Below are 27,855 nucleotides of genomic sequence, written 5' to 3'. Positions count from 1 at the left end.
ATTTTAACGTTTTTAAGTTAAAATGATGGAATGCATAAACAAAGACAAGAAGAATAATAACATACTGTTATTATTCTTTGGGACTCAGACATAAGTTCTGGCTGTGGAAGTACGATTAGTGATTAGTGATTAGTGTATGGGTATAGTTTTATAGTTATTTTTATGGTAATTCTATAATAATTTTTTTATATTAAAAAAACGAACATTTTCTATGAGAAAGCCGGTATAGAATAAATGGCTAAAACCCTATCAAATGGTTAAGTTTGAATAAAAAAAGAACATAAGAACAATGGGAAGGCCTAGGGAATTGCATGAATGTAATGTTTCATTTTTTTTCGAGGCCTTAACGTATTGAGAAATGTATAATGTTTACCCCTAAATGTATGCAGCAACATTGTACTTTTTTTTAGTATATTTGTTTTTGAAAGAAAACGTTGAAAAATTCAATTGAGTCCAATCAAAAAACTACTGTTATTGATATTTTAAGCCTTCAGTGCTAAATGACATCAAAACAATAATTTTGAAGATGTTGAAATACGTTAAAACCATAGTGATCAAAGTTACCCCGAAACATGAAATTTGGTTTTGTTACAAACATTTAGTTATAGCCACTAATTTCCTTTGAATATTCTGCTATCAATGATCATGCTTTATATTCCTTACTTCGGTAAATATTTTGAAACTTTAATGTGTTACAAAAAAACAACCCCTTTCAAAATATTCGAAAATGAATTAAAAAATTATCAATGTTCCCATAAAAATTATTTAACTGTCGATTAGTTTCAAACAGTTTATAAGCTACATATTTCAATATTACACGAGTTTCAAATTATAGCTCATTTTCATAAACATAACATACTTCAGTTTAACCTAGTTTTGTATTTCTCTCTTGAACGTTTTCTTCACATTATCCATGCTATATTTCTTGAAACAGAAACAATTCTAGGATGGGGGATATACCCTTCGAGATTGTTGTCAACGACACCAATCGGAAACTCTCTCATAAGTTTTTATTGGTTTTCCAGTATCGAAACAGTTTCCCTTTTTTCCTCCTGGCCACAATAAGGCTTATTGCTGCACAACTGTCGATGTTCTACACACTCTGTTTAGTACTTAACTCGAATAACATCTACCGACCTACCTACCTATGTTTGTTTGAATCATCGTCATAATACAGCTATGGGCAATGAATGACGACAAGCTCCATAGACTCAGAAGCATGCTCATTCACATTCACACCCAATTAGGCAATAATCAACCACTCGGCTCTGCGAACGAGTTTTCCAGTTCGAAACACGTGTCATACTACCTAGATTATTTTTCTGTTTTTTTTTCCCGAATGCTCCAACCATCCGGTTTTATTCGATTTTCTCAATATTTATTCAAGCAATTTAAAATGTTTCTTCCCTGTGGTCTTTCCCATGTTTGTGGTCTAGTCGATGATTTTCTTTACTCAAACAGCACCAACTTCTATTGGCCCTGTTCTATTTTCTGCAGATACATTTAAACCTCATTTTCCAGTTGGGAAATTTAATTGATGATACCGTTTTCGTTCCTTCTCGTCCGATTTTCCATTCGCAGTGCACCTAAAACCACCAAACCCTGGATGGGAAGTTCAAAGCTGAACTGCCGCGGGGGCAACTCGCCCGGGCCCCTGGAGGCCATCTTTTTCGGACCCCAGGTGGGCAGTGGAGCCAAGTGTGGCGGAGGGTCTTCCGGGCGTCTCATGCATGCCCGTAACGTCCATAAGGAAATCTGTGCCTTGCTGCTGGGAGCCCTCGAGTCGCTGCGGATGTCCCTGCAGGAGTTTTGTACCGTACTGCCGCACCAGTGGGCCTCCCTGACCGGGTCGACGCCCCTCTCCAACCTGGACACCGAACAAAGACTGAGAAAGATCACCGATTCGGCGAAGGTACGTTGATTTTAGATTCATTTATTGTTGAAGTTGATTCAGAAAAATCCTGCCATGTAAATTATGGGCTGTAGGTTTAAAAAAATTTAAGATATTTATATGAATTGAATAATTAATCTCCTTATTGACAAAGTGAACAACTAGTTTTAGTTCTGTTCTAAAATAACCACTTTTGTCTTACGAATATCCAAACTGATGTATTAAAAAAAATAGACACTGATCTAGAACCTTTCTAAAAATCGGGTTAAGCGAAGAATCTTATCGGTCATTTCTATAACTCCACTTTTTTTAACGCAAGTGTTTTCCTTAACCTGAATTAATAGTTCATTGTAACTGATAGGCTACGTTTAAGTTAATAAATAACAAATTACTTTCGCTAGAGTGCACATTTGTAGAAACAAGAAAGAAGGCTTTGGTCCCACCCCAATTCTCGATGAAACTTTCATTAGGCGATGGAAGCTCTGCCGAATTTGGGTGATGGTTTTGCATTAGTGCAAGCGGGATGCAGCTAAAATTTTACCCAACTTTTGACAGATCTTACGGGTTTTTCTTAAGGAGAGAAAGAATAACTTTTCGATTCCATCGCCCTTTGAAGGTAGACGCTCAGTACTGTAAGCAACGACTTGGATTATTCCCGACTGTGAAAATTTCTTTCAGTTTTATCCTCGAGGCTGCAAGAGAAGAACTTGAGAGCTCAAAAACGTTTAGGGCAAAATACAAAAAAAAAATTTTTTGCTATTTTCATGAATTTTCGAACGTTTTGTCGAATAACTCCCATTAATTTCTGTACAATTATAAAATCAACAGTATCCACCTTTTTTTCACTACTTTGCAATATCAGATAATGTTTTGATGGATTTGCCACCTTTTACAATTTACTCTTGACGGTTGCCCAATATTTTTTGATGAGACCAAACTGCGGGCAGTTTGGTAATTTCAGACTTTTTTCAAAAACATCAACATTATTTCGCTGGTCCCATTCCAATACATCCCGAGTGTAGTGGCAGATAGCTAGATCGAGCCAGAACTTCACGAGACTTTCATATGACTGGATAAGTGGAAAAAAACCATAAAAAACTATGTCCTGAAGACACTTTTCTTTGAAAACTCGTCCATTGATGGTTGTTCCAGCGATGGAAACTTTTGTCGTCTTCCAACAGGTACAAATGGCTTCTCAAATCACCAACTTGTAGTCAAATTTATCCGCGAAAACGAATTTGAACCTACCTAGAGTATTCCCCTTTCGCATAATTACGGTTATTAAGGTAAAATATCTGACCCGGGTTCCGCCAAAGTCCATTTTGACGTATGTTTTATTGTTCATTAAAAACAGTCGTTGTATGTATGTATGTATGTAGATAATCCACCATGGGTGATCATTAAAAACAGTCGTTGTACTTTTTTTAGTTGGTATTCGCAAGTGATAAATCCCGGTATACGGATTGTATTCCAAGACACGGCAAACCACCGCGTCCCCCCAGTTTGCTACTTTGGTTCCATGGGTACAATGAGAAGAGATATACCCCGTTTATATCTGCTACTCCCTAAACTCCTCCTGGGGTCGCAGACCTAGTTCCTACCTTGAACTGTTTAAAACACTAACTTCCAATAGTGGGAGGTCTATTCGCGCTAGTGCGCTCCAAGGAAACTCTCATAGTCGAGACCACTTTCAGCAAAACCTCTCATCATCACGATTTGTGTCTGAACTCTTCTCTAACGACTTGAGAATCGACATCTCCTCGCAATGGCTCGAGGGTCCCACATAAACTTCCCCTTTTCGTAACTCGAGGTCTGATCTCTCCTCATACGACTTGAGATCCGACCTCTTCTCGTAATGACTCGGGGTAACCACTTATACCCCTCCTCTTGTTGATTGAAGGCCTGATCTCTCCTTTTGTGACTCGAGACCCGTCCTCTAATCGTAAAGACTCGAGTTGATCACACAAACCTCTTCTCCTGAAGACTCGAAGCCTGACTTCTTATCTTATAACGCGAGACCGATCACGCTTCCTGTGTAAGTAGGTAGCTTAAGCGCCACTTTCTAATGGAAGACCACCCACCCTTTCTTGTGTTGCCCAGTTTTATGAGAACCAGTCGTGAGTTCCTTTGATTCCCTAATTTAGGGAAGAAGCGGAAGGGTCTCTGAAATAGGATCCGTACTTCGACTCTGTCGAGCCGCCCCGGAAACGAGATAGAGCCAAAGAGTTCTTGGAAAAGAGAGTCAGCAGTTGTTCGATTCCAAAGCGAGCAGCCAGGTTTTGTAAGCCTTCAGGCGAGCTCCTGCTCCCTATACCCTGTGAAATTGAAAGCCGTGATTGGATTCGCGGCCAATCTCCGCAGTAAATAATTCAAAATGGAATGGTATCCTACAACGATAGCAAAATACGAACAACGTGAAACCCCCTTCCCAATGTCCCCAATCAATCGATCATTTCGTTTCAGACGGTCTAGGCTGTTATTCCTTCACAATTACATGGTTTTATTACAGATTGAATTGTGTTGTGTGGTTTACATTTGTTTCATGTGTAAGGCCTTATTGATTCAAATTTCTCTCTCTACGTTTCGACCGTTCAAGCATGCTGGTGGAGACGCTTGGTGTTTCGTAATTCTCCGAGAAGGATCGCCGGTACATGTTCTGGATTTTCCAGTTTTCCTCCCCGTGGGTGACAAAAAGAATGGCTACTTTTCTCGGCTCGCCTGTCCGTTCCCAAATTCCGATTAGTCCGCCGGATGAACGTGACGGATCTAATCCTTCGCAAACGCAACGTAAGGCTAAGGTTGCGATGCCTCGAACATGATACTGTACCGTTTCAATCACTAAAGCGACATGTCGGATTTGTATGAGTACTCACGTTTTGCGATTAATGCTTCAGCGGGGTTTGCTGTATTAGCGTTCGACAATCAGTCCGCTATGGATGAAGTGCTGGTGCTGGTGTAGCAAACCACCTTTTTTTGCTCGGTGGTTACCGCGTGGCTCGGCGCTTCGTAGTTGTGACTGCTGTTAAGATGAAACCGCAAAATGTTAAGCTGGCCAATCTGACCGTGTGCTTGAAGGGAGCTTACTCTTAGCCCCACCGCAACGACAAATGGGTGGTAAAATCGGTCTGGTAAATGTGGTGGCGTGTTGCTGTAGAGCCGATGGTGAACACGTCGCTCGGATGACCTCGTCTACGGGGGCGCCTGGTCAGATGGGTCTTGTCCGTTCTCCTTTCACTGCTCCTCGACAGTGGCGAAGATTCCAGGTAGCCGCGTCGCCGGCCACAGGCAGGCGTCGCTAGTGCCCGTTACGGGCCGTTGTAGCCGGTGAGGGTTCTGGCACAAAACATAAATTCGTCTCACCTAGGGCCTTTCAAAAGTTTCACTTTTACGTACCTCGGGTTTTATCACACCGTGCCTTTATAATACTGGCCACAACCTTTCCTACTACTTTTTCTGTACGGGCTTAAGAGAGAATTGAATTTTAAGTGGGACACTAAGTTGGGGATCACAAGATGAACTTAAACAATTCACCAATTTAATGAACTATTACGCGAGCTAGTAATTAATCAACTAAGCGAACTTTCCTCTTCTGATTACGAGTGTTAAGTGAGTAGATGAGCCTCTATAGCTCTCTGACTGTCTGATCAAACCCTAATTTGAAACCGGAACTACCCGATACGACGTAGTCTGATCGGGAAGTTAAACAATTAATTCTTCTTTCAAAGAGCTCCCGAATAGACCTTGTATCCCCCTTCTGAACCTGAATCCCAGAAACCAATCCCCTTGCTTTCGTAAATCTAGGTGCACAAAATGCACATGAAAGAGGTCATTAACCTGACGCCAAAGCAAGAACGTGGTCGGTGGTCCTCTAGGAGGTGGAGACCCAAGTCATGCTTCCAACGAGAAGTGTGTCGGTCGATTTTAGGCGTTAGCTGGAGGTTTACTGATTTAATGATTAATGGGGTGGTGCTGATAAATAAACTTATGATTTTTGGCTCTTTATTTTTTTATTGATTTTCCATTTGTAATTGGTAACAATAATCTGATCTATGTTACCTGTTTTATTTTGATAATAATCTACATTGGATTTGACATCATCACTTGGCCAAACTATGTGTTTAGACAAATTAATAATTAAGTTTCTATAATGTACCTGTTACAATCTACAGGATTCGAGGTTTACCACCTTGATGACCGTCGTGTGCCGATCGAGAGCAGCTTATCCTAGTCTCGCGCCTGTCACAGTACACGCGCGGAACTCAACGCAACTACTCGGATGATCCCCGACGAAGACGTCATCCAATTTACTCCGATTCGAAAAGCTCACCCGGCGTCGAGAGCCACCTTAACCGTGGGTATTCTCCGATCGTGGAATAATCCTTTCTCAACTATTTCCACTGCGAAGAAGGTCAAGTCTTATCCCCGCAGCTTCAATCGTTGGGAACCACACTACTCAAATACTTCCCGAAGGTGGAGCATCCAACGCACGAACGTCCACTACGCAGAAGATTTTGCCTTATCTTTGAAGCTTAAAACCGTGGAGTCGTACGCGCTCTGCTAGACAGCTTTCACTGCGACGTTCGGAATGCCGTCCAGTCCGGGGTCGTTGTACTCTGTCAGGTAGGGGTCGTGTACTCTGTCAGGGCATGGTCGTCTAGCTTACTTGCTCGGTTTTTGACAACAAGGTTCTATTTCAGCGCGGTTTCTTGCAGGCATGATACGACCATTCTTATTCACGCATACAGAATTGATGAACTGTGACTCCTCTTGCGACTCGAGATCCGAGTCTTTATGATGAGAGGTCGGATCTCGAATCGTTAGATGAGAAATCAGGCCTCGAGTCGCCAAGAGGGTCGCTGTCTGTTGCTCTTTGAGATGCTCCTTGAATAAAATCGGAATGGATATGAAGTGTCGCCTTTATCCATACCCCTTTAGAGAATACTATCCGGCATCTGGCGATAGCGCGCAGGACCTTCAGCTTCACGAGGTCACCCTTAATAATACCTTCCGTCTGCTGCATTAAATCACCAAGGTGATCGACGTCATACGCGAGGCCATTACTATTGCCGCTATCTTACAGGCATCATTGAAGTGGTTTTATAAACTATTTATTTATTTACATAGTATTCCGTCTCACGACATAACTTGACGAACATAATTCCTAAATTCACTCGGTTCATAGCAACCGTTCTCCAATTTCTCGGGCACCCCACGTTCGCCAGATCACGCTCCACTTGGTCTAACCACCTCGCTCGTTGCGCCCCTGCTCGTCTTGTTCCTACCGGATTCGTAGCGAACACCTGTTTTGCAGGACAGTCGTCCGGCATTCTCGCAACATGTCCCGCCCAGCGTATCCGGCCAGCCTTCACCACCTTCTGGATACTGGGTTCGCCGTAGAGGCGCGCGAGCTCGTGGTTCATCCTTCGCCTCCACACTCCGTTCTCCTGTACGCCGCCAAAGATGGTTCTTAACACTCGTCGCTCGAATACTCCGAGTGTACGCAGGTCCTCCTCGAGCAATATCCATGTCTCGTGCCCGTAGAGAACAACCGGTCTAATGAGCGTCATATACAGGTTACACTTCGTGCGAGGGCTAAGTTTTATAAAGGTTTTATAAACTAAGGTTACATAAAGCGTTAACCTTCTTCTGCCGCCAAAACAGCGATCGCTCAAGCCTTCTTTTTCGCATGCTGCAACAAACTTTGTACGGTCTATTACGGTTTATTCTCAGCTGTTACACGCCAGTTCACCATGGATAGCTGCTCCCTTCCGATCCGATGACTTTCTTCTTTTATAAGTTTCGCATTGCGATGGCCCAACAAAAGTTCGATCAGGCGAAGATCTAGGGTGTTGGTCGTGTCCCTATCCTTAGGCACGAATTAGGAACTTTGTTGGACGTTTTCGCGGCTGCTCAACTTTCTGGTTGGTGGTTCAAAAATGCTGCTTTTCTCTCCAGCCCAGTGCGTCGCCTGGAAAACCAAATATTTCTTTGCGAATATCGACAATTCGATGTACATATCATTGCTTTCTTCTTCTTCTTCTACATCTTTTCGCCGATGTTCTTCATGCATTACACGTTTGGTTCTGTGTGTTCATTTTAAATTCCATGGACTTACAAAATTGTCTTAACCTAGTTCGAGGCGGCGATAGTCTGATTACAAACCAGACCCGCTAGCCTATGCTGTAACGTTTCCGGTAACCAGAGTGCGCCTCCACCCTCGGCCAAGCATACAGTATCTATGACCCATGAAAAATGCGAAAATCTGTCATCAAGGTTCAAACACACTTGCTTGATGTTAATATATTTACAATAGAGATTCTCCTATTGAAATCTTGTAAATTCTGTACTTTGTATTGATTTGGTATCTGACATCTGAATTATGATTGAAACACAGTCGCGTTACTCAACTTTCATTCTCACCAAGAATTTCGTTAAATTATATGAGCTTAAGTTATTTAAAACATAATTAAATTATAATTTTTATTTAAATTTAATCAATAAACAGTTTTTCAAAATAAACCTTTTCAATTTCAGCTCATGGACACCGAAGACGACCTGGCTGCCCGAGCAAATTCGGACATTGCCCAGCTGTGTGCCGAGTGCATCCTATACTGGAGGCGGGTTTTATCGGCCGCCACGCAGCCTACGGTTCACAGTTTGTTGGCCAAAAAACATCACACCCTGCGAGTGCGTCGCTTTGCCGAAGGATTTTTTGTAATTCAAAACCCCCGTAATTCTGCTAGTGGGTGTTACGATTCGAATTATCAAAACTATGTATCGATTTGCGAAATGGCTCGAAAGTCTAGGTATTTGTCTTCGTTGCCGCCACTTCCGGTTCATTGTACCCCGCTGGATGGTGATGCCAATACTCTGCCGTTGATTTTTGAGGATCGGTATACGGACTCTGGTGATTATGGGAAACGAAGGTCTGGTAGTGAGCCGCATCTTAATGGGCATAGCACTGCAACTTTGACCAAGATCAAAAGCCATCATCATCCAAACAAAATAGCCCCAATAGTAAATCCAAAAGAGTGTTCCTGTGGAATTGCTTCTTGCTACGTGGATCCGGTTCCGAAAATGTGCAACAACTACATGGGAATGATGACGACTCGATACGCTTTAGGAGGTGGAATACTGCAAGCAAGTCTTTCCATAACTCCTGCTGCAGCAGCTACGCAAAACGGCCTTTGTGCGAAAACGCTTTCTCGGCATTCCGTGTCAACATTGGTGGAACCCGAATGTCAATGGGATCAATTCAAAGCAGTATATGCGCCTGGAACTGCGATTACTGGTGGAACTTTACCTACGCGTCACAGCAAGTCTCTGGATCAGTTAGAAATTCAAAACAATACATCTTCTCTACCGAGGCAACACGTGCATAATGTCAATTACAATTATAATCAAAAACAAATCATTTACCACCAACCGGGCAATGCAATCATTCAAGCTGTTACTACAAAACCAAAGAAGCACCCGGTGCAAGCAGAAGATTTACTGAAAAATATCAATGAGTTCAAAGAGAAGTACAAAAATCCAGGAGATCCTCGCAAAACATCCAACTCGAACAGTTCAAACAACACCAGCATCTACGAGATGAAACCAGCAAGCCAAATTCCAAACAACGTTCAAACGTTGAACCGTATGCCTAAACACATGAACGGATATGGTGGCCCCAATCCGGATTACATTCACGAGATGAAACATCAGAGCCAAGCATACTCCAATCAGGCATACGATCATCAGATGAAACCTCCGTCGTGCTACTACAATTCGCTTCCTAAGAATGCTGGCACCGGTCTAACGATACCACCGAGAAATTCCTATCCACCGATCCGCAGCAAAAAGCAACAATCAACTGGCTCCCTTAATACGACGAAGACGACGACTAACACAATACCGCGAAGTAACTCTTCGCAGATGTTGCGATCTCAAAACGGTACCAGCAATACTAACAACAATAATGTGAACAGTAATACTCTCCCACATAGACAGGTTGAGTTTGCCCGTATCAGGGTTACGGATTTCAAGCAAATAGTCAATAACCAGAGGCGAAACAGTAAAAGTACTAACGGAACGAATGATTCGAGTAGCACTGATAGTCGTGAAGCAACTCCAAAAACAAGAAACAAACAAAGAAGACTCTTATCGTCGGCGAGCGTTCCGTTCAAGCTTGAAAATTTGGAGCTTGAACAATCTGGAGGAAATACAGGAACTACTGTTTTCAGTGAAAGTCTACCGAATTTGGCTCCGCCACCAGCTTTTAGCAATTCTCCACATCCACAGATGCGGTTGAGACGAAGGCACAGCAGTAGTGAGTCAACATCCTCCTTGAGCGAACAGTCTGGGTGGGTGTCCAGCAGAAGAAGCTCCGGGCCTTCGAGTCCGGATACTGTTAGAAACGATCAGCGAATTGTGAATGGGGAACAGCTACGGAGGAAGTTGCTGAAATTGCTAAACGAACAGCCACGTTTGATGGCTAGAAAGGGTAGCCAACAGTCGAACGTCGAAGACGCGTTCTCGAAAAGTAATCAGAGTTCATTAAAATGCAAACCGAACTTGACAAACCACAAAAACTCGCTACAAATAGAAAACTGGAACAATTTGGAGAAGGAATGGAATGAGCCAAGATCGATTCAAAAGCTATCGGAAGCCAAAAAGAATACTCAAACATCTACGATGGACAATCGAGGTACGAAGCGATCCACTAAAAAGGAGAAATCGAAATCGGACTTCGATCTGGCTAACATATCAGACTACGTATTTGAAGATCTTAGGTTACTTCCACCGCAACAGTTTCGTGATGCCCCTCCACCTCCAGATGAGTTTAGGGATCCACCATCATTGATGGAAGATATACCCAAGGAAAATGTTCCACCAGCTGACCCTGTCGCACCAGCTCCAAAGCAACTTCCACCTCCACAAAATATCCCGCATCCCAAAGAGCCAACACCTCCTCTTATTCCGCAACAGCAAACTCCCCTAATTCCTCAACAACAAGCAATACCATCGATGATCATACAGCAGCAACAAATTATCCCACCCATTCAGCAATACCAAATCTACCCGGTTCATCAGCAGATTCTACAACAACCGCAATACAGTAAACCCATCCAGTTCCCACTGTCCCAACAACCCATGATAAGGAAGCACGAAGTTCAAGCTATCGACAATCCTCTTTATCATATCTATGAAGTGGTCAAAGCTCCTCGAGCCGTTCTAAAATCCCAAAGCTCCAGTGAGTTGGCCGCCATTGCCAAGTGCGCCGAAACCCTCAATAACCCTAACTCAATCATGAATCCTACGCAACACAATGGCAATCACGTCGTCCAGAGTCAACCAATACCCCCTGAACGTAAATCCTCTGTAAGAGAAATGGAACGCCTCCAACAGAAACAACAACAACAACAGCTACAGCTGGAAGAAGACCCAAACCGTCGTATCGACCCTCCGATGCAGCTTTTGGAGTTCGAAAAGTGCCGTGAAGAGTTCCGCAAGCAAATCAACTACTCAGGCTCCATCTATTCGGACTTTCAGCGACTTGCCTCCGAGATGCCTTACTTCCACATCAGCGACGAATTCCGGGTATTCTCAGCAGCTGGTCTACATCTGGTGATCTGTGTGCACGGACTTGATGGCAACTCCGCTGATCTACGACTGGTTCGTACTTATTTGGAACTGGGACTCCCGGGGGCCCATCTGGAATTCCTCATGTCCGAACGGAACCAGGGAGACACTTTTTCCGATTTCGAAACCATGACCGACCGACTAGTGGGCGAAGTACTGTACCACATCGAAACGTATCAACTGAATCCGACCAGAATTTCATTCGTTGCTCACTCTCTGGGAACCATTATCGTAAGATCGGCACTGTCACGGCCTCAAATGCGTCCTCTTTTATCGAGGTTGCACACTTTTCTTTCACTTTCTGGACCTCACTTGGGAACGTTGTACAACTCGAGTGGACTTGTTAATATGGGTAAGTGATTAAAATTTAAACCTTCAAAATATTGTTTGAAAACGCAATCTAATACTATTTATATTCCAATAGGGATGTGGTTCATGCAGAAGTGGAAGAAGAGTGGTTCGCTGTTGCAGCTGTGTCTGCGAGATTCGGCGGATCCACGGCAGAGCTTCCTGTTTCGGCTCAGTCAACGGAGTACCCTGCACCACTTCAAGAACGTACTGTTGTGTGGATCGTCCCAAGATCGTTACGTACCACCGCACTCCGCCCGGCTGGAGCTCTGCAAGGCAGCGGTACGGGATCAGTCCAACTTGGGGGTGGTCTATCGGTAAGTTTACAACTTAAAAAATTCAATTGGTATCGGTAGTTATTCTCATAGTTATGTTTATACCTATTATCTATTGCCTAAAACCTATTATTGGATAGACTTATGAGATTTATTCCAAGAAGACTTCAACATTGTTAGTTGGATAACACAAGCTTATTCCCGACCTCCAACTTTCCTCCCAAAAAAACATAGTATAGTATCCACATAAAGAGTGTTTTCGATATCCGGTAAAATGGGCAAAACCATTTGGAATTAAAGAGAGAACTTTTCCCTATAGTCGATTTCTAAAGAAACTCATAAGCTTTTAGAAAAAGGTAAATTTCGAACATGTAGTCCAAGTTTAGCCAACGTCTCTCACTGGAATACGTTAGGTGGTTTTCATCGGGCCCGAAGGGAGTCTTTAAAATTCGTTCAAGCGACAAGAGGACCTCACACAACCAAACAATATTCTCAATGTCATGGTAACCTTGGCCGCAACTACACAAATTGCTGCCAGAAATTTCAAACCGATAGAGCACCGCGTCTTAGAAATAATGATTGGACATGAGACGAGAAAATATGCGAATAGGATCCCGACTCAGTCTATTAAACCAGGGTTTGAGGCTTACCTGCTCTTGTACCTTATAAGACTACAATGAAGAAATTTTTTGAAAAAAAAATTAACAACTGTGTTAGACCCAAAAGTAGTGTTAAAACCAAAAGTAAGTAGGTAACCGTATAAGGAAAAAGAGATAAATTAATCAAAATCAAAAGAAGAACATTATTATCTCGTATTCGCATGAACAGTCGCCTAAAACTTCGGTTGGGGGTACTCATAAACTCTCCGTTTTATGAAATAAGAATCTTTCGAAATTGTAACATCTTCTCTTTCGGGATAGTACACTGAAAATAATTTTCACTTAAAATGTAAGCGACGATTAGAGTGAATTTTCGCCATTTGTCAATTCATGTGAATTTTAAGTGACCGTCAAGTGAATTTCAAGTGAGCGGCGAAGTGAATTTTAAGTAAGCAGCAATGTGAATTTTTGAATGCATGTTCAGGTCTTTTATATCTTTTTGGAAAGAGAATTTCCAGATGGAATTTCGGCATTTTAGTTATCAATTAACTTTGTAAAAAAAAAAAACTTTGTGATTCAAACCAATTTATTATTGAAATAAAAAATTCAAAAATAATAGTTTTTTTCAACTAATTTATTGGGTCCAAATAAATGATCCGACTCGAAAAATTACTTTTATTTATTTTATTGAGCTTGAAAATTCCTAGAAAAAAAAACATAATTGGATAGTGTCTTCAGGACTTGATCACTTGAAAAAGTAGAAATAAAAGAGAAAAAAAAATTAATATTATGGTTCCGGTTTACTCATCACAATTTCTTCTATAACAAACAACCAGCATCATGGCAATGCTAAACGATATTTTCATCGAGCTCTGAAAGTAAACAATAGTTTTAATACTAATAAATAACTTCTTTTATGCGTCTACTAGCACTAGCAGAAACTCGTTTAAGTTTCCCTTCCAAACCACAATAAACATATTCAATCCCAACATTGTCACTTAAAACTCAAGTGATGAGTAAGTGAATATTGACTCGCTCACTTTAAATTTAAGTGAGGGGCAAGTAAAATGTACATGAGTCACTTGAAATGAACAAATTCACTGAATTCTTACTTTTAAGTGAATCTTCAAGTGTGTTCTAAGTGTGATTTTGGGTTCAGTGTAGTACACTTCCTGACATATAATTCCAAAAGAAACTATATCTCCCATTTCGTTGCCTCAAATTATGAAATCTCTTGAAATGGAAGAACAGACCCTGACCGAACCCTGAGGACTGTGAAAAGTAAAACATTATGGAGTTATTCAACTCAACAATGATCCAAATGAGTCGTTCGATCATTCTATAACATGACCTGCAACTTTTCGGGAAGAAATTTGGTCTGCCAAGTTATTACTCCTTCCAGTATGGTATTGCAGCGAGAAAATCGCTTATTTCTTACATCCGTAAACGCCTCAAAATATCTCAAATTATCAAGTTATGACTTCTTAGACCATTTAAAGAGGCAGGTCAAGCGTCCTCTGAAAAACATGAATTTTCAGGAAGAATAGCAACAATTATCTACATTGTCCAGAAACCTTAATCAAATACCGAAGGTGGCCATACTCGATGTTGTGCTATTTTCAGTACAGATAATATCTACTGTTTTACTTTTGATTTTGATTAATTTTTCTCTTTTTCCTTGAATGGTTACTTACTTTGGTCCCATTAAATTCTGATGATAAAAAATAAAATGGGTCTTACACAGTTGGTAATTATCTTTTTCAAAAAAATCTCAAGGAACTCATATTGTCAGTACAGTTTATGTCATAATACATCTATTTCTAAGACACTAGAGCAAAATAATGGTGAAAATTATTCTTGGTGACTAACTTTTGTCACTGACTGTAGATATTATTGCAGTTGGACTGTGTGACTTGAAATCCTTGATCCTTGATCCTAGATAAACACTGATGAACCTTGTTGTTATTAGCGTGTATTTAGTGAATCGTATCTTCAGAAGTTTTCTGTGTTTTATCGATTGTCATGCTCATCTCGGTTTTTCTAGAGAAAGACGTCTATTGCTACAGAAAAACGCCTTAAGGTCCATAATGACTTATCGGAATCAGTTGAAGACAGCTAAAAATAAATAAAGACGATATTGAATCAAAACGTGACACGTGTTTTATTACGGGTTGCAAATTTAACATAAACGACTTCTAATAGCCACATGTACAAGGCAAAAAAAGCCGTGGAAGGCCTAAACGAAAGAAGCCTACCAGACAGGTTGGAGTAGTCTCTGAACACAAAGACGTTTGGCTGTCGAGTGAAGTTCGTCAGATGCCATTACAAAAATAGAATTAGAAGTAGTGAGCAACTAGTGTTATTTTATGTCAAAAGTGATGCTTAAATTTTTTGCATCCCATTTGACATAAATTTAAACCAAATAAATAGTGTGTATAAATTTTTTCATTGTTTTTCTAAGCAATTGAAAAAAAAACATAATACTGTTTTCGCCAATTACTGACTCCGACGACCCACAATCAATTTTCATTTGTAGATTTCCATGATCCATGATTTTTTTTGCAGAATTTTCAAGTAACGCTTACATAAGTAAATTTGAACTTTTAGGTTTGTATGAAAGAATTGAATATTTTGTTCTGAAAAATCAACATCATTTTGGTTTCTTCTGTGAACCGAATGTGTTTTTTGTGCCAATTTAAAAATTATTTAAAGGAAATTTCCCGCTGAACAACTTTGTGGAAGACCGTAACTTCGTATATTATTAGACAAAAAAGTTATTAGCTGATTAACAGGGGTATGTCTTTACGCATTGATGAACAATAAATTTAATTGACATCACTGTTTTGACCAAGACGAAGCTTTTAAGACTCCAGGGTTTGAGAAATTAAGAAATTACCACAAATCGACTCAGTCTAACGTACATGTAATGCGGTCGTAGTCCGGTCAACGTTATCCCGAAAGCTGTTTTCTTTCTTTAGATTGAACATATTGTCGCTTAAATTAACACTGACCTTTGTTCATGCGATATGGTTCACGTGGTCTAGCACCTAAACGACTCTTGGCCGACCCACGTATAGCTTCTACTACTCCGATAGCTGCTGTTTGAGCTTGGCTCTACTCCATTGGTTTAGTTCGCCTGCGAGCTTCCCCTTGTTCTTGAAAGCGACCGTTAAAAGCTAACCGTTGGGAAACTTCATCGTACACTACGCTTTTTCAAAGATGTCACTATTTGGGCGTAGGAAGCATCCGTCAAAGCTCCAGGACCGGGAAAAGTTATATCAAATCCGAAAAAAATATGACCCTGCTAATGTTATAAAGTGAGCCTTCTTTTATTCGTCAGAGACTTTATTGACCAGGAAACAATATACTAGTCTTTGACCCAGTCTGAGAACTGGGAAGTTCCTGTTCTGTAGGGTTCGATTGAGTTAGCAAAACCAGACAAAATTATCTCAACAAGTTGAACCCAAATTTATAATCACTGAATAATTAATATAAAAAAATGATGAGAAAAATAAACGGCTAACCTGTCTTGTTAGTGGATTTAAGACAAATTTAAATGTTTTTCTGGATTCCAACACCTTGGGATGCAAGGTTGGCCACACAGCTCACCCGTTGTAGGAATTTCGTACTTACTTGACTTACTTAATGGACCCGCCACGATTCTCCGGCGCATTGGGCCGTGGTTATAGACCTCCACTGTTGACGATCCGGAGCTAGCGGCTTCACTTGGTCCCAGTCAAGATTCTCGTCGACAGCTAGGCTTCGCCACCACGAGATTCTGGGTCTGCCTCTACTTCGATGTTTCTCTGGATTCCATTCAAGCGCCTCGCTCTGCAAATCTCGTTCTAACCACTTCGCAGCGTGTGCATTTACGCTCCCGAATCTCGATTTCAAGCGCCTTTTGATGACAGATCCATGTTATGTTGCCAGGCCACCAAGCGCGTATGATACTCCTTAGGCATTGCGTACGGATCCAAGAAAAATCCCAATCTTGTGAGTTACTAGCAGCCAAAAATGAACACCAGTCACTCACTCTCACCGAGAATACTTTATTATCCCTGTTGTAATGCCACAAAAATTCGTTTTTGATGTGGGAACCCTAAAATAAAACCAATGAGAGAGGTGAAATACAATTAAAATCGTCAATTGTTATTTAACAAGGCCACCAGATGCACTTTATTTGCCACCAAAGGCACAATAACTGACGTTTCATAAACCAATCATCAAATTACGAATTGAAACTCATCGAGCATTTACTTGATTTATCAAATTTACATACTGTCCCAGTCAGGTGATGAAAACGATGTGTGCGAATTGGCTGAACCAGGGAAAAGAACACTTCAGGTGTTCTTTGCACTAGTTTTCCTGTCGGCAACTAATATGTTGGGATTTACGAACGCTGATTACAAACACCTATCGTTTGTTAGAGGATTCGAACGTCAATGTCCGCATCTCTTGTGTGTTCATTTTTTCTCACCAAACTCATGCTGTTTTAGAACACGGTATGCCCAGTTGAACACACCATCAACATTTTTTTTTTAATTTGGAATAAAATACGAAGATTTTTCCTCCAAACGATGGAGAAATGAAAATGTATCGGAATTCTAAATGTGTGATTCATAGACGGATGAACTCATACATCTTCTTACTCTCTGGAGCCACGATCATTACCCACGCTTTGAAGAACTTGAGTAGATGTCCAGGTGGTGATCTTCAATCCACTTTTCTCTTCGGTGTCGAAACTGTCATATTATTGGTTTAACTATGGCCTGTGTAGCTGTTAGATAACGACTTGAAAACTCATCGGCGTTGAGATTACCGATTTATTGCTTGGAGAGCAGGCAGCGTCAAAAGAGGCCACATCCGTGGAAGTTCTAATCCTTTTTTCATTACCCAGGTGGTAAATCTTTTTCATGAATTGCATTCCAAGACACGGTGAGCCACCGCGTCCCCCATTATGCTACTCTTGGTCCATGGGTGCAATTGGTCTACTCAAGATACTATGGCCCTTATTCTGCGCCGTTCGTGCCGTGATGATAGTCGAGTCACCCAAGTCACTTGATTACAGTAATCACTTTAGGTGAGGGACGTCCCTTCGGATGAACTTTGTGAGTTCTTACCGTATTCTCGTAGGCACCGTGGGTGAGAACAGTTGCATTCGAGTGAGGATTTTAGGTGACAATTGTCGATACCTTTTCAGATGGTTACGGGATAGAATTTAAGCATAAAATTTATGTAAAGCGGAATGTTAGGCTCTGAATAGTTAATTACACTAAACAATTGTAGTTTGGGAAACAATGAAACAAATTTATTAACAAATATGATTATTTAATTTAATAAAAAAAATCCTTGTCACCTTAAATCTGTCATTCGATTTTTAATACTGAATGCAAAAACTTGAATTTGTAAATTTGTATTTGTAAACGCAAAATTTAGTTTGATGAAATTATTTTTCGGATCGTCAAAGCGGTAAAATATTATAATCTTTTATTTTCACTTTTTGTCACATTCTAAAACTTTAATTAATTTTGAAAGATGAAAATTCAGATACTGCCGTCTTTAAACACAAAAGATAGATTGCTTCCCCGGGATGTATTCCTGGTTTGGATCCTTGACACTTGATCCACCGGGTACACTTCTTCCAACTATTTTTAATTTTCACTTCGAAATAAGTAAATAAAATTCCATCCTAGAGCTGTGAGCATCACTAACTGAAAACGAAAAATAAAACTTATCTTATCTTGAATGGTCAAAATTTACTAAATCCATTCTAATCGAACAGTTTCAAGTACAAAACACAAACTACTTTACATACCTGATAAATGATTGGAAAAAAGTAAAATGTTTAGCAACCAGCTACTTTTTTTTTTGGGGCAGTAGCCGTCGGCATTTGCATTTGTTTTTTCGGCAATATGACCCAGATCCAACCCGAGCTTTGATGGGCGAAATTTCAACTTACGTCGTATAAATCGTCCGTTTATCATCCTTGAGCAGCTTGCTGTGACCGTGCAATCCGATGATGGCCATTTTCGAACCGAAATTCCAACCAGTTACAAAAAAACTTAATTCGGAAAATCTGAAGCGAGAGCAAAATCAAAACAGCACCAACCCGAATTCTGCCATTTTGACAGATGTGTTCATCCGGTCACTCACCTAGAATTAACCTCTGTTACTTAAACCGCATCGACTCCGGGAATAAGGTGACAAATCTCACGGTGACTCGAGGTGACGTGACCATCGTCACCTCATGCGTGGCGCAGAATAAGGGTCTATGTACCCCTACGCCATAAAGTCCATCTAAGACCCTTGGCCATAATTCCCATCTGGACCTACAACTAAGGCTATACTCTTAATGGGACACCTAGATCGCGCTTCTGCGCTTATCGGCTTACTCGTTTCCAAATCGAACTCTAGCATATATACCCCGCCTTTTATTACTATTCAAGACTACGGACCTCTCCTTTGACGACTTGAAATCCAAGCCTTTACTCGTAACTCGAGGCTTGCTCGCCGATCACAACTATCGTGTGCTCCGCCTTTATTCGAGTCCACTAGAGACCTGACCTCTCTCCCCTTGTGTTTGCTCTAGACACTTTCCTTTTTCCGTCCTCCGTGTGCCGAATCGCGAGCAGCTTATTCTGGACACGCGTCTGTTACAGCACATGTCCGAGACTTTACGGAATTGCTCGGAGGATTCCCGGCGAAGACATAATCCTACACCGACTCGAGTGACTCCCCCGTCACGACGACATGCAGTCACTCTATCCGAGAGTATTCCGCGACGTGAATACTCTTCTCCCTACGAGTTCGACTGCGGAGAAGCTTAACCTCGCGTACCTAGTAGCTTGGCATATGCAGGTAGGTAGAGTCTTATCTTTGTATGCATCACTGCTAGGTTCGGACGCACTCTTCTCAGATGTACCCCAATGAAGGAGTCGCCCTACGCCGGTTGCGGTCTGGTGCTGGTTCCAATTCCTTTGCAGGGCAGTCATGATCCGGGTGAACCCATCGCTGACCACGCGCCAAGTATTGCCATTCTAACATATCCTCCGCACGATGTTGTCGGCTGTCGTGTCGGGTCCACAAGCGGCCAGAATATTCGTGTGTACCTCTTCGAACCTTGGACAGGTGAACACTACGTGCTCTGGTGTCTCAACTATATCACCGCTGGTTGGGCAGAGTGGCGAAGCCACGTGTTTAAACCAATGCTTCGCGATGGTGGTACTGCATGAAGCATCCGTGACCAGTTAAAAACTGCGTCTTCCAGAAATCCACCTCTTCATGTTTTCGACATCCAAAACCCGACGTTAGGGATCAAGCAATGGGTTCACCGGCCGCTTTCCGAGCTGTCCCACTGCTGCTGCCAGTTGAACACCAAGGCCTCTCTAGCTTGTCTCTCACATTGGGCTTCTGTTTTCTTTACAGAGAATATCTTCCGAAATGGGCATAAATCCCGCCACTACTCCAGCCGCTACCGATAATGCTGTTCGGTACCCGTTGATCACCCGCAGGTTCATCAGCCGCTGCACGCTGCAGAGCTTCTGCAGGTTACAGTCTGTTCAATGAACGGTTTTCCGCTCGCCAGGAACCTCCTTCTGCTGCAACGGATCACTGAGGTGGTTGACATGCTGCGCGTGCGGGCAGCCGTTGCAGTGAAGCTCAACCGATCGTCAATCATCGTACCCAGGTATTCGATTGCGCGCTTGGACTCGATTGCACAAGGTCCAACTGCAATCGGACCTGATTGTACGGATTACATATTGGTCCTAATCAGCACCATCTCTGTTTTGTGATGAGCCAGATCCAGTCTCTTGTAGCACATCCAGTTTTCCACCCTGTCGATTGCAACTGTGGCTAGTAGCTGTACTACCTCCGTTTAGCTTAAACACATGTTCCACAATACCGGGCCCAGTATCAATCCTAGTGGATCATCTACCGAGACGCTCACCGTCTTAACTCTCTGGCTGGTCATATATTCCGATTGGCGGTTACTGAAGTAACACTCCACCATCCTGTAAGGATATGCAGGGATCCTCATACGAATGAGCGACGACGCAATCATTGGCCAACTGACACTGTTAAAGACATTCCACACGTCAAGGGTGATCACTGTGCAAAACCTCTTCTCTTTTTTTGCCTGACTTCGTCTACTACTTTGATGACGGACAGCTCTAATCCTGAGCTGCGTGAAGTGTGTTGAGAGGGTGCATAGCTGTATACATAGGAGTATTCAATAACGTCCCTTTTGTTCTATAGATCAGAAAAATAAAATGGAGAATAACATGGGTTGATGTTGTGTCCACAATAGATGAAGGAAGTTAAATGTGACTTACCGGTTATGTTAGGTGTAGGTTGTTGAAGATTGGTTACCTTATCGGGGGTCTTTCCGGCTGTTTGACGGAACTTAGTTGTTTTTTCGCCTCGACAGTAGTTGACTTCCGGGTGATGCGTTCCCGAGTAGTTTGGGATGATCCGTTAATCATTTTTCTAATTTCCTTTCGATTTCTTGTATTCTGCTGGGGGTTTGGCTAATTGGGCTTCCAGAAATAGATGATTATGGAGTTCAGGTTGTCCTGGATGTTCTGGCTTTGGTTGGCTTCAAACCTTTGTTTGATTTTACTGGGTTAGAGAAACATGTGTTGAGGATTCTGAAAAGAACTGCAAAGCATCAAATATCATAAAAATTATACATAGAGCCAGGAATTATAAAAAAAATCATTTAAAATCTGAGAAATTCTATCCATGAAATAATTTTAATTTTTTTCTTCTTCTAAATTACAGTGAGATGGTTAACAACATCATTTCGCCGATGTTGGCTCGATCTGATCTCACGCTGGCCAGATACGACGTTCACCATGCGCTACCCCACACTGCTAACGCCCTAATAGGCCGGGCCGCCCACATCGCAGTCCTCGACTCGGAACTTTTCATCGAAAAATTCATGCTGGTGGCCGGCTTAAAGTATTTCAGCTAGCTGATTGGACTTCATTTAGCTGTGCTAAGGACGCTGGAGACTGCAATGAGAATTAATTCTACTACTCTATATGTTAGGTCATCAAGTAGCATTTACCGCATATAAGAACTACTAACACGAGAGTAATCAAGCATGTTGTGAATTTTATAACTACTTTTAAACAAACCATTGAACGGTACTGTTTTTAAAAAACGTAACGACTGATTCGAAGCCTAAGTTACCTTTAAGTTTGAAAAACTTCTCTTAATATTAGTATGTGTTGTAAAAGTGTTTACTAAGTCGATAAAATGATGTAAAGCAAAAAAAAAAGATAAGACAAAATTTTAACAAAATACAATTGGAACAGGGTATTAAAAGATGTAAAATCTGTCTTAGAGATGTATGTTTCGTTTGAAAACAATCTAATTGTATCTGTATAGGTTAAATTGTTAGTATGAATCTTGAACTCAATTTTACTGCAGACAAACGATTATGGATGAATACCTTTTTGAAAACTTCAACATCTTTCGATAGAGGAAGTCAACTTTACAAATATTTAGTAAATTTAAAAAAGTTCTTCAGCTGATTGTTTTCAAGGTTGCCTAAATTTCAGGACGATTAACAACAAATTTAATAAGTCAAGTTCTTAAAACATAAATTGTCTGTAGTAAAATTGACCTTTCACACTGCCGTTTGTAATATTATGGATTGTTTCAGCTGTTATGTAGAAACTTTATGTTTTGTTGAATAATGTTTTTTTTCCTAAAAAATTTCTTTGTCTGGATGTGAAACCGTTTAAATGGTGATCAAAAACTAAAATATCTAATCTAGTTTTTAAAGAGACTGATTTAATTTAAAATATTGAGGACAGCTTAAACAAAAAAAACATATAAAATTTATCTCTAGAAACTACAAAAAGGTCTGGCGATCGAAGAACAAAATCACAGAACAACAATTGGGAATCAACAATATTTAGAAATGACAGTAGCGGAAAAGAAATATTTCTCTTTACACAAACTTTACCAGGAACCGTAGCAAGAAATATCATTTTAAATGGTAGCAAATAATCAAAACAAGATCAAGACGTAACTTTAAATAATCTTATCAAAACGATTAAAAAAAAATTTAACAGTCTTTTCGATTTTAAAACATATTCGGTAAAATTTCGTTAAACTTTAAGCAGCATATACTTTTAGAGTATTTCATTATAATACCTAGAGAATTTCAGTGATAATATTAAGAAAGTTTTAGTTAAATTAAAGTGAGACAACAAAAATCGGCTTTTAAAACTCTAATACACAGGCAAATCAATGCGAAAAAGAAACTCTGATTTAACATATAATTCTCAACATAAGTTAGTAAAAACAACAACAAACCCACTTAAAATGTTTCAGAGCTCTCAATATTCTCTTTAAAAATGTTTGAAAATCAGAGTTCCGGTTGTTTTGTTGGTATTCCATAATCGTTTCTTAATTTTGTATTTTTTACTGTTTGTTATTTTATATCTATTCTTTTTTTTCGTTATACACATTGTTTTTACTTTTCATTCCTTTTTTTTGTTCTTTCATTTTTATATCTTTTGTTAACAATTTATTTTCATTCTAGATTATTAGTTTCAAACGAGTATATCTTTTGACTATTGTTAAGTTTTGAAGAAGCTTTTTCAGTTTTCATGTGTTATGTTGCTTTATAATAATTTGTTTTTTTTTTAAATATTTTTGACTTTTAGAAAAAATAGCAAAAGGCGCAATATTTTTAACATTTTTCGATGCCGTTTAAAACTTCACCTTTGACGGATTGGCTTGATCGCCTTGTAAATCTTGTTTCCACTCACTGGAATATGATTATTTTGCATTATAAGATTGTTGACTCTAAATTTTCATCCATCAACACATTTGATTTTACCATTTCAGTTTTATTTTTTTTTTTTGATAATTTTTACCCCTGAATGTATGCAACAATGTGCATCCAAATATAATTTACAGGCCGTAAGAAAGGCTTCAATCCACTGTGAAGTGTATTAAATCGGCTTTTCTTATGTCTCCTTCGGTGACAGAAAAAATGTTAAAAATATTTCGAACAAAACTAAAATTACAGCGATTTGTGCTTTATGCCGTATGACCTATCTGGCGTCGAAAATTTGTCTATTTATTTTCGTAGATTATTATAAGATTTAATAAGAGGAGTAAGCCCATTTTCCGAAAAACGTGAAAAAGCATTTTTTTTTATTGCGTCGATGCAATGTCCCATCAACCTTAAAGTTTTTGGTACAAAAGTTGTTTGATTATCTGTTGACACACATTTTTAGAAACCATTGAAGTTGAAAAGTGTTGCATGATGCCCCAGTTGACGGTAATGTCTGGATGATATTCAAGATATTATAAGGTTGATAAAGTTTAAGTTTTTAATAAGTTTTTTTTTTATGTTTCCCAAATTCGTCCGAAAATATTGCACTCATATCTTTGTTGAATTAATTATCAAATTATTCAAAAATTAAAACTGATCTCAACATTCGATAAAAGTACAGAATTTAAACTTCGAACCAAAAAATGCATTTTCCGCTGCTGTAGTCAATTAAAAGTTTTTTTTTTTAAATTTTTACTAATACATAAGTTAGAGTGTGATCTTGGGGTCACGGATATACGAAATACAGTCAAAACACCAATTTCATACTGATACATAGAAGGAAAGAGAAAAATGATCAAAAACGTAGTTTAACTTATGACATCAAAAAATGGAAGGATAAATTTACTCGTTTAGCAGAATCCATAAGGGATGCAAAGAATCAACTAGTCATGACAGTAAAAGCGAATCAAAACTTACATACACATATTAATAAACAAACAGCAAACCAAACACATAAACAGCAATGAAATCAAATAGAATCTGTCCACAAAATCGTTTCGTTAGATTGATCGAACCAACGACGAGATCATGATTGATGAAACAAACGTTGAAAAGTTTAAAAAAAACATAATAAATATCTCGTTAAGTTGGAAGCATCACAAAGCAAAAAGATTGATCCATTACCAAATAACTTATAAAATAGACTAGTAAAGTCAGTTAAAATGATAGACTATACATTACATTCTCATACATTGATTGATCAAAGCATAAATAAATAGATGTTCAAATAAGAATACCAAATAAAGTGTATTACATACTCATAATCCGGAATATTGAAATCAAAACCGTTGTCGTCTCATAAAAGAAAACCACTTTACGATAGAGAAGTTTAGATGATAATTTGGACATAAACCATGACATATACCATTAACAAGATATTGAAACCCTAAAAAATAGTGATGGCAGGAAAATGAAAAGCAGGAATATGAAGCAAATATATAGTTGTTTAGGAAAGAAAGTGTGTGTGAACCATCTTTCAATTACAGGACTATTTACTCGAGAACGATTCGTTGCGGATTGCTGGAAAATCTAGGGAAGCGAATTTTATGAAGAAAAACAAAACAGTTACACGTTGTTCGATGAAAGCCTATAGAAAGTTACCTAACGTTTGATATATTTTTCCACAGAAACCGATCTCGACTTCGGTTGGACGCGAGCCCGTTGACATTTGAAGATATAATCCAATTGTTCACTCGTGAACCAAAATAAGCAACGCAGTACGGTAGAGATTTTAACATAACTTTTAATCCAACCATATTTCTTGTTCTCTACATATAAAACGGTTTTTGTTATCACCTTTGATCGGTAGAAAACTTCAGAGTTTAAAAGAGCAGACAAAAATTTCATATTTTCTAATCAAAATTTACCCTTGTTCTCAGCAGCTGTCGATATAGATACTTCTTGCTCTTCGCCAATGATAAAAACATCGGTATTACTAAAAAAAAGGAATTAACTGTACTGACAAAAATCGGGAACGTGTTTGGGAGAGAAAGGTAAAGAGTCGTTTCATAGTAGTTTAGAAAAGTTACAAAACAACTATATATAGAAATGAATGTTACGGTACCGGAACTTGAGTAAACCAACCAAAACAAAACCGGAATAAGATGAGATACGGAAATTGATATTGATGCTACCAATTATACAACTAACTACTAATATCATAACAGTGAAGTAGCGAAAAAGAATTTGGCAAAAACAAATTGGATAAATAAAATCATCAGTAGTACAGTAGAATAGTGAAACAATTTACTGATAGAATACCAATTGAAGATAAAAAAAAAGTAAGTGAAAATACCAATTTGGTAGTGATAGGAAATTAAAAATAAAAACAAAGAAACTTGTAAATTGTTTCTGTTGAATAGAATTTGAAAGATGTCATTCATATCACAGGTCTACTAATCAAATAAGCAAACAGCTTTTCCAGAACAACTCTAATAAAGCTTGCCACAAATAGAATTGGAACAAAAACAATTGCCTGTATATCAGTTATTTATTATTGAATGCAAGATCTTTTTTATACAAATGTAGCTTTTTCTTCATACTTTAAGAACAAAAAAATACGGATAAAATTATTCGTCACGGTTTCGAAGGAATTCTCGAATTTTTCCTGTAACACGGCTGTCATTAGGCGGCGTACACCTTCTTCGTCCATCGTTCTAGAAATCTTATTCCACAAGTTCTTCATCTGATTGATGTCTTTGACAACCTTTTCCGTTTGCCTTTGAGTCTCCTCTTCATGAAAGCCCAGTATTTCTCAATAGGACGGAACTGGAGCAGTTGGGTGGGTTAAGGTTAAACTAGGAACTTATTGGGCCCTATTACATAAAACGAGTCGAATAACTCGACTCGACTCCAGTCACTGTCGAGTCGAGCGAAATGTCGTATTACGGTAGTCGAGTGAAACTGATCGAATTAGTTTGAGTGCTCAAATGGCGGCGATCATGTTGAAATTTTTCGCAGTCGACTCAGTCAAGCTACTAGACTGAAGTTCGACTCGACTCGACTACTGTAATACCAAAATGGGTCACTCGAGTAACATGACTCGTGGCGTGTCTTATGTAATAAGTTCCAGGTGTTAAGTGGAATACACGTGTGGTTAAGTTAACGTGTGACAGTGGAATGATTTATTTTATCTATCTTACAACTAGGCACGGATTACCTTCAAGTCCACAAAATCGCTGCTGCTTCTGGGCAGCTAGAGGCTTCGTGAACCCATCAACCGGTTGATCCATCGTCGGAATGTACTTCACTTTCACCGATCCTTCCTTCAGGCTCTCGTGCACGAAGTGGTAACTGATGCTCGCACGTGCTTCGTTCGGGGGTTGTACGCTTCGTTTCCAGCGATGCTGATTGCTCCCTGGTTGTCGCAATGAATCAGCCTCCTCGAAAACCTGGGACCGCAAATTCGTCCACCACATGGCCTCTTGGATGGATCGAGACAGAGCCATGCACTCCGCCTCACAAGATGACAGGTCAACAGTCGGCTGCTTTTTGACGTTGCACGAAATGGCTCCGACCAGCTCAGATCTGGATCCATGGGAACAATGGGAAGACTCATGATATACTCCGTGTATACCTCCTACTCCTTAAACTCCACCAGGGGCCACACCTCGTTCCCACCTCGAACTGTATAATACACTATACTTCAATTGTGGGAGGTCTATTCGCGCTAGTGCGCTCCTAGGCAATACTCATTAACGAGACCACTTTCAGCAAAACCTCTCATCCTTACGACTCGACGCCTAAACTCTCCTCTAACAACTTGAGAACCGACATCTACTCGCAAGGATTCGAGATTCCCACACAAATGAAACATTACCATTAAGAAATGTTCGGACTTTCACAGGAGTGACCACATTCACAGTTTAAGGTTGGAATCAATCTGTTTATTCAATTATTTTAGTCTTTACAATATACCTACTGGAGGTACCTGGAGTCGATTATGGGTTTGTTATTTACTTGATCGCGTGATCGCTATAAAGAGAGCGAGGATAACGAGAGAGGGGTAAATATGTTTGACGATGAAGGTCATTAGCACCAAGTGCGCTAGACAACGACACTTTGGGTGCATCGTTCTAAAGACTTAATATGAGCTTACGTTTTTGTGCCATGTCGTAATTTATTGCGAAGTACCGTGGGTCTTCGAACTGCTCTATGCACTCATTTACATGTGTTGCATAAGCATTTCGAAGGCTTGGATTAAAATTGATTGCTACGTGGGAATCGCGCATTTCACATGCTACACCATCCTCCTACGGA

The 27,855-nt window shown here is 40.0% G+C and overlaps 1 protein-coding gene across 4 annotated transcripts in view; it reads left to right on the top strand.

Annotated features, from left to right (window-relative positions):
- Positions 1-24,923, top strand: part of LOC129757732 (uncharacterized) — a 327,981-nt gene extending 303,058 nt beyond the window's left edge. For all 4 annotated transcript variants that reach the window (XM_055755020.1, XM_055755019.1, XM_055755021.1 and 1 more), the window contains 4 exons: positions 1,582-1,912; positions 8,426-11,867; positions 11,940-12,180; positions 21,519-24,923. In XM_055755020.1, coding sequence (XP_055610995.1) covers positions 1,582-1,912; positions 8,426-11,867; positions 11,940-12,180; positions 21,519-21,711 — 4,207 coding nt within the window. In that variant the 3' untranslated portion in view covers positions 21,712-24,923. The remainder of the gene's footprint in view (positions 1-1,581; positions 1,913-8,425; positions 11,868-11,939; positions 12,181-21,518) is intronic.
- The last annotated feature ends 2,932 nt before the right edge of the window (positions 24,924-27,855 follow it).

This window comes from Uranotaenia lowii, chromosome 3 (assembly GCF_029784155.1).
Source record: "Uranotaenia lowii strain MFRU-FL chromosome 3, ASM2978415v1, whole genome shotgun sequence".
Classification (NCBI taxonomy): domain Eukaryota; kingdom Metazoa; phylum Arthropoda; class Insecta; order Diptera; family Culicidae; genus Uranotaenia; species Uranotaenia lowii.
Note: the sequence above shows the minus strand (reverse complement) of the source record. Positions and strands in the feature narration are given on the sequence as shown.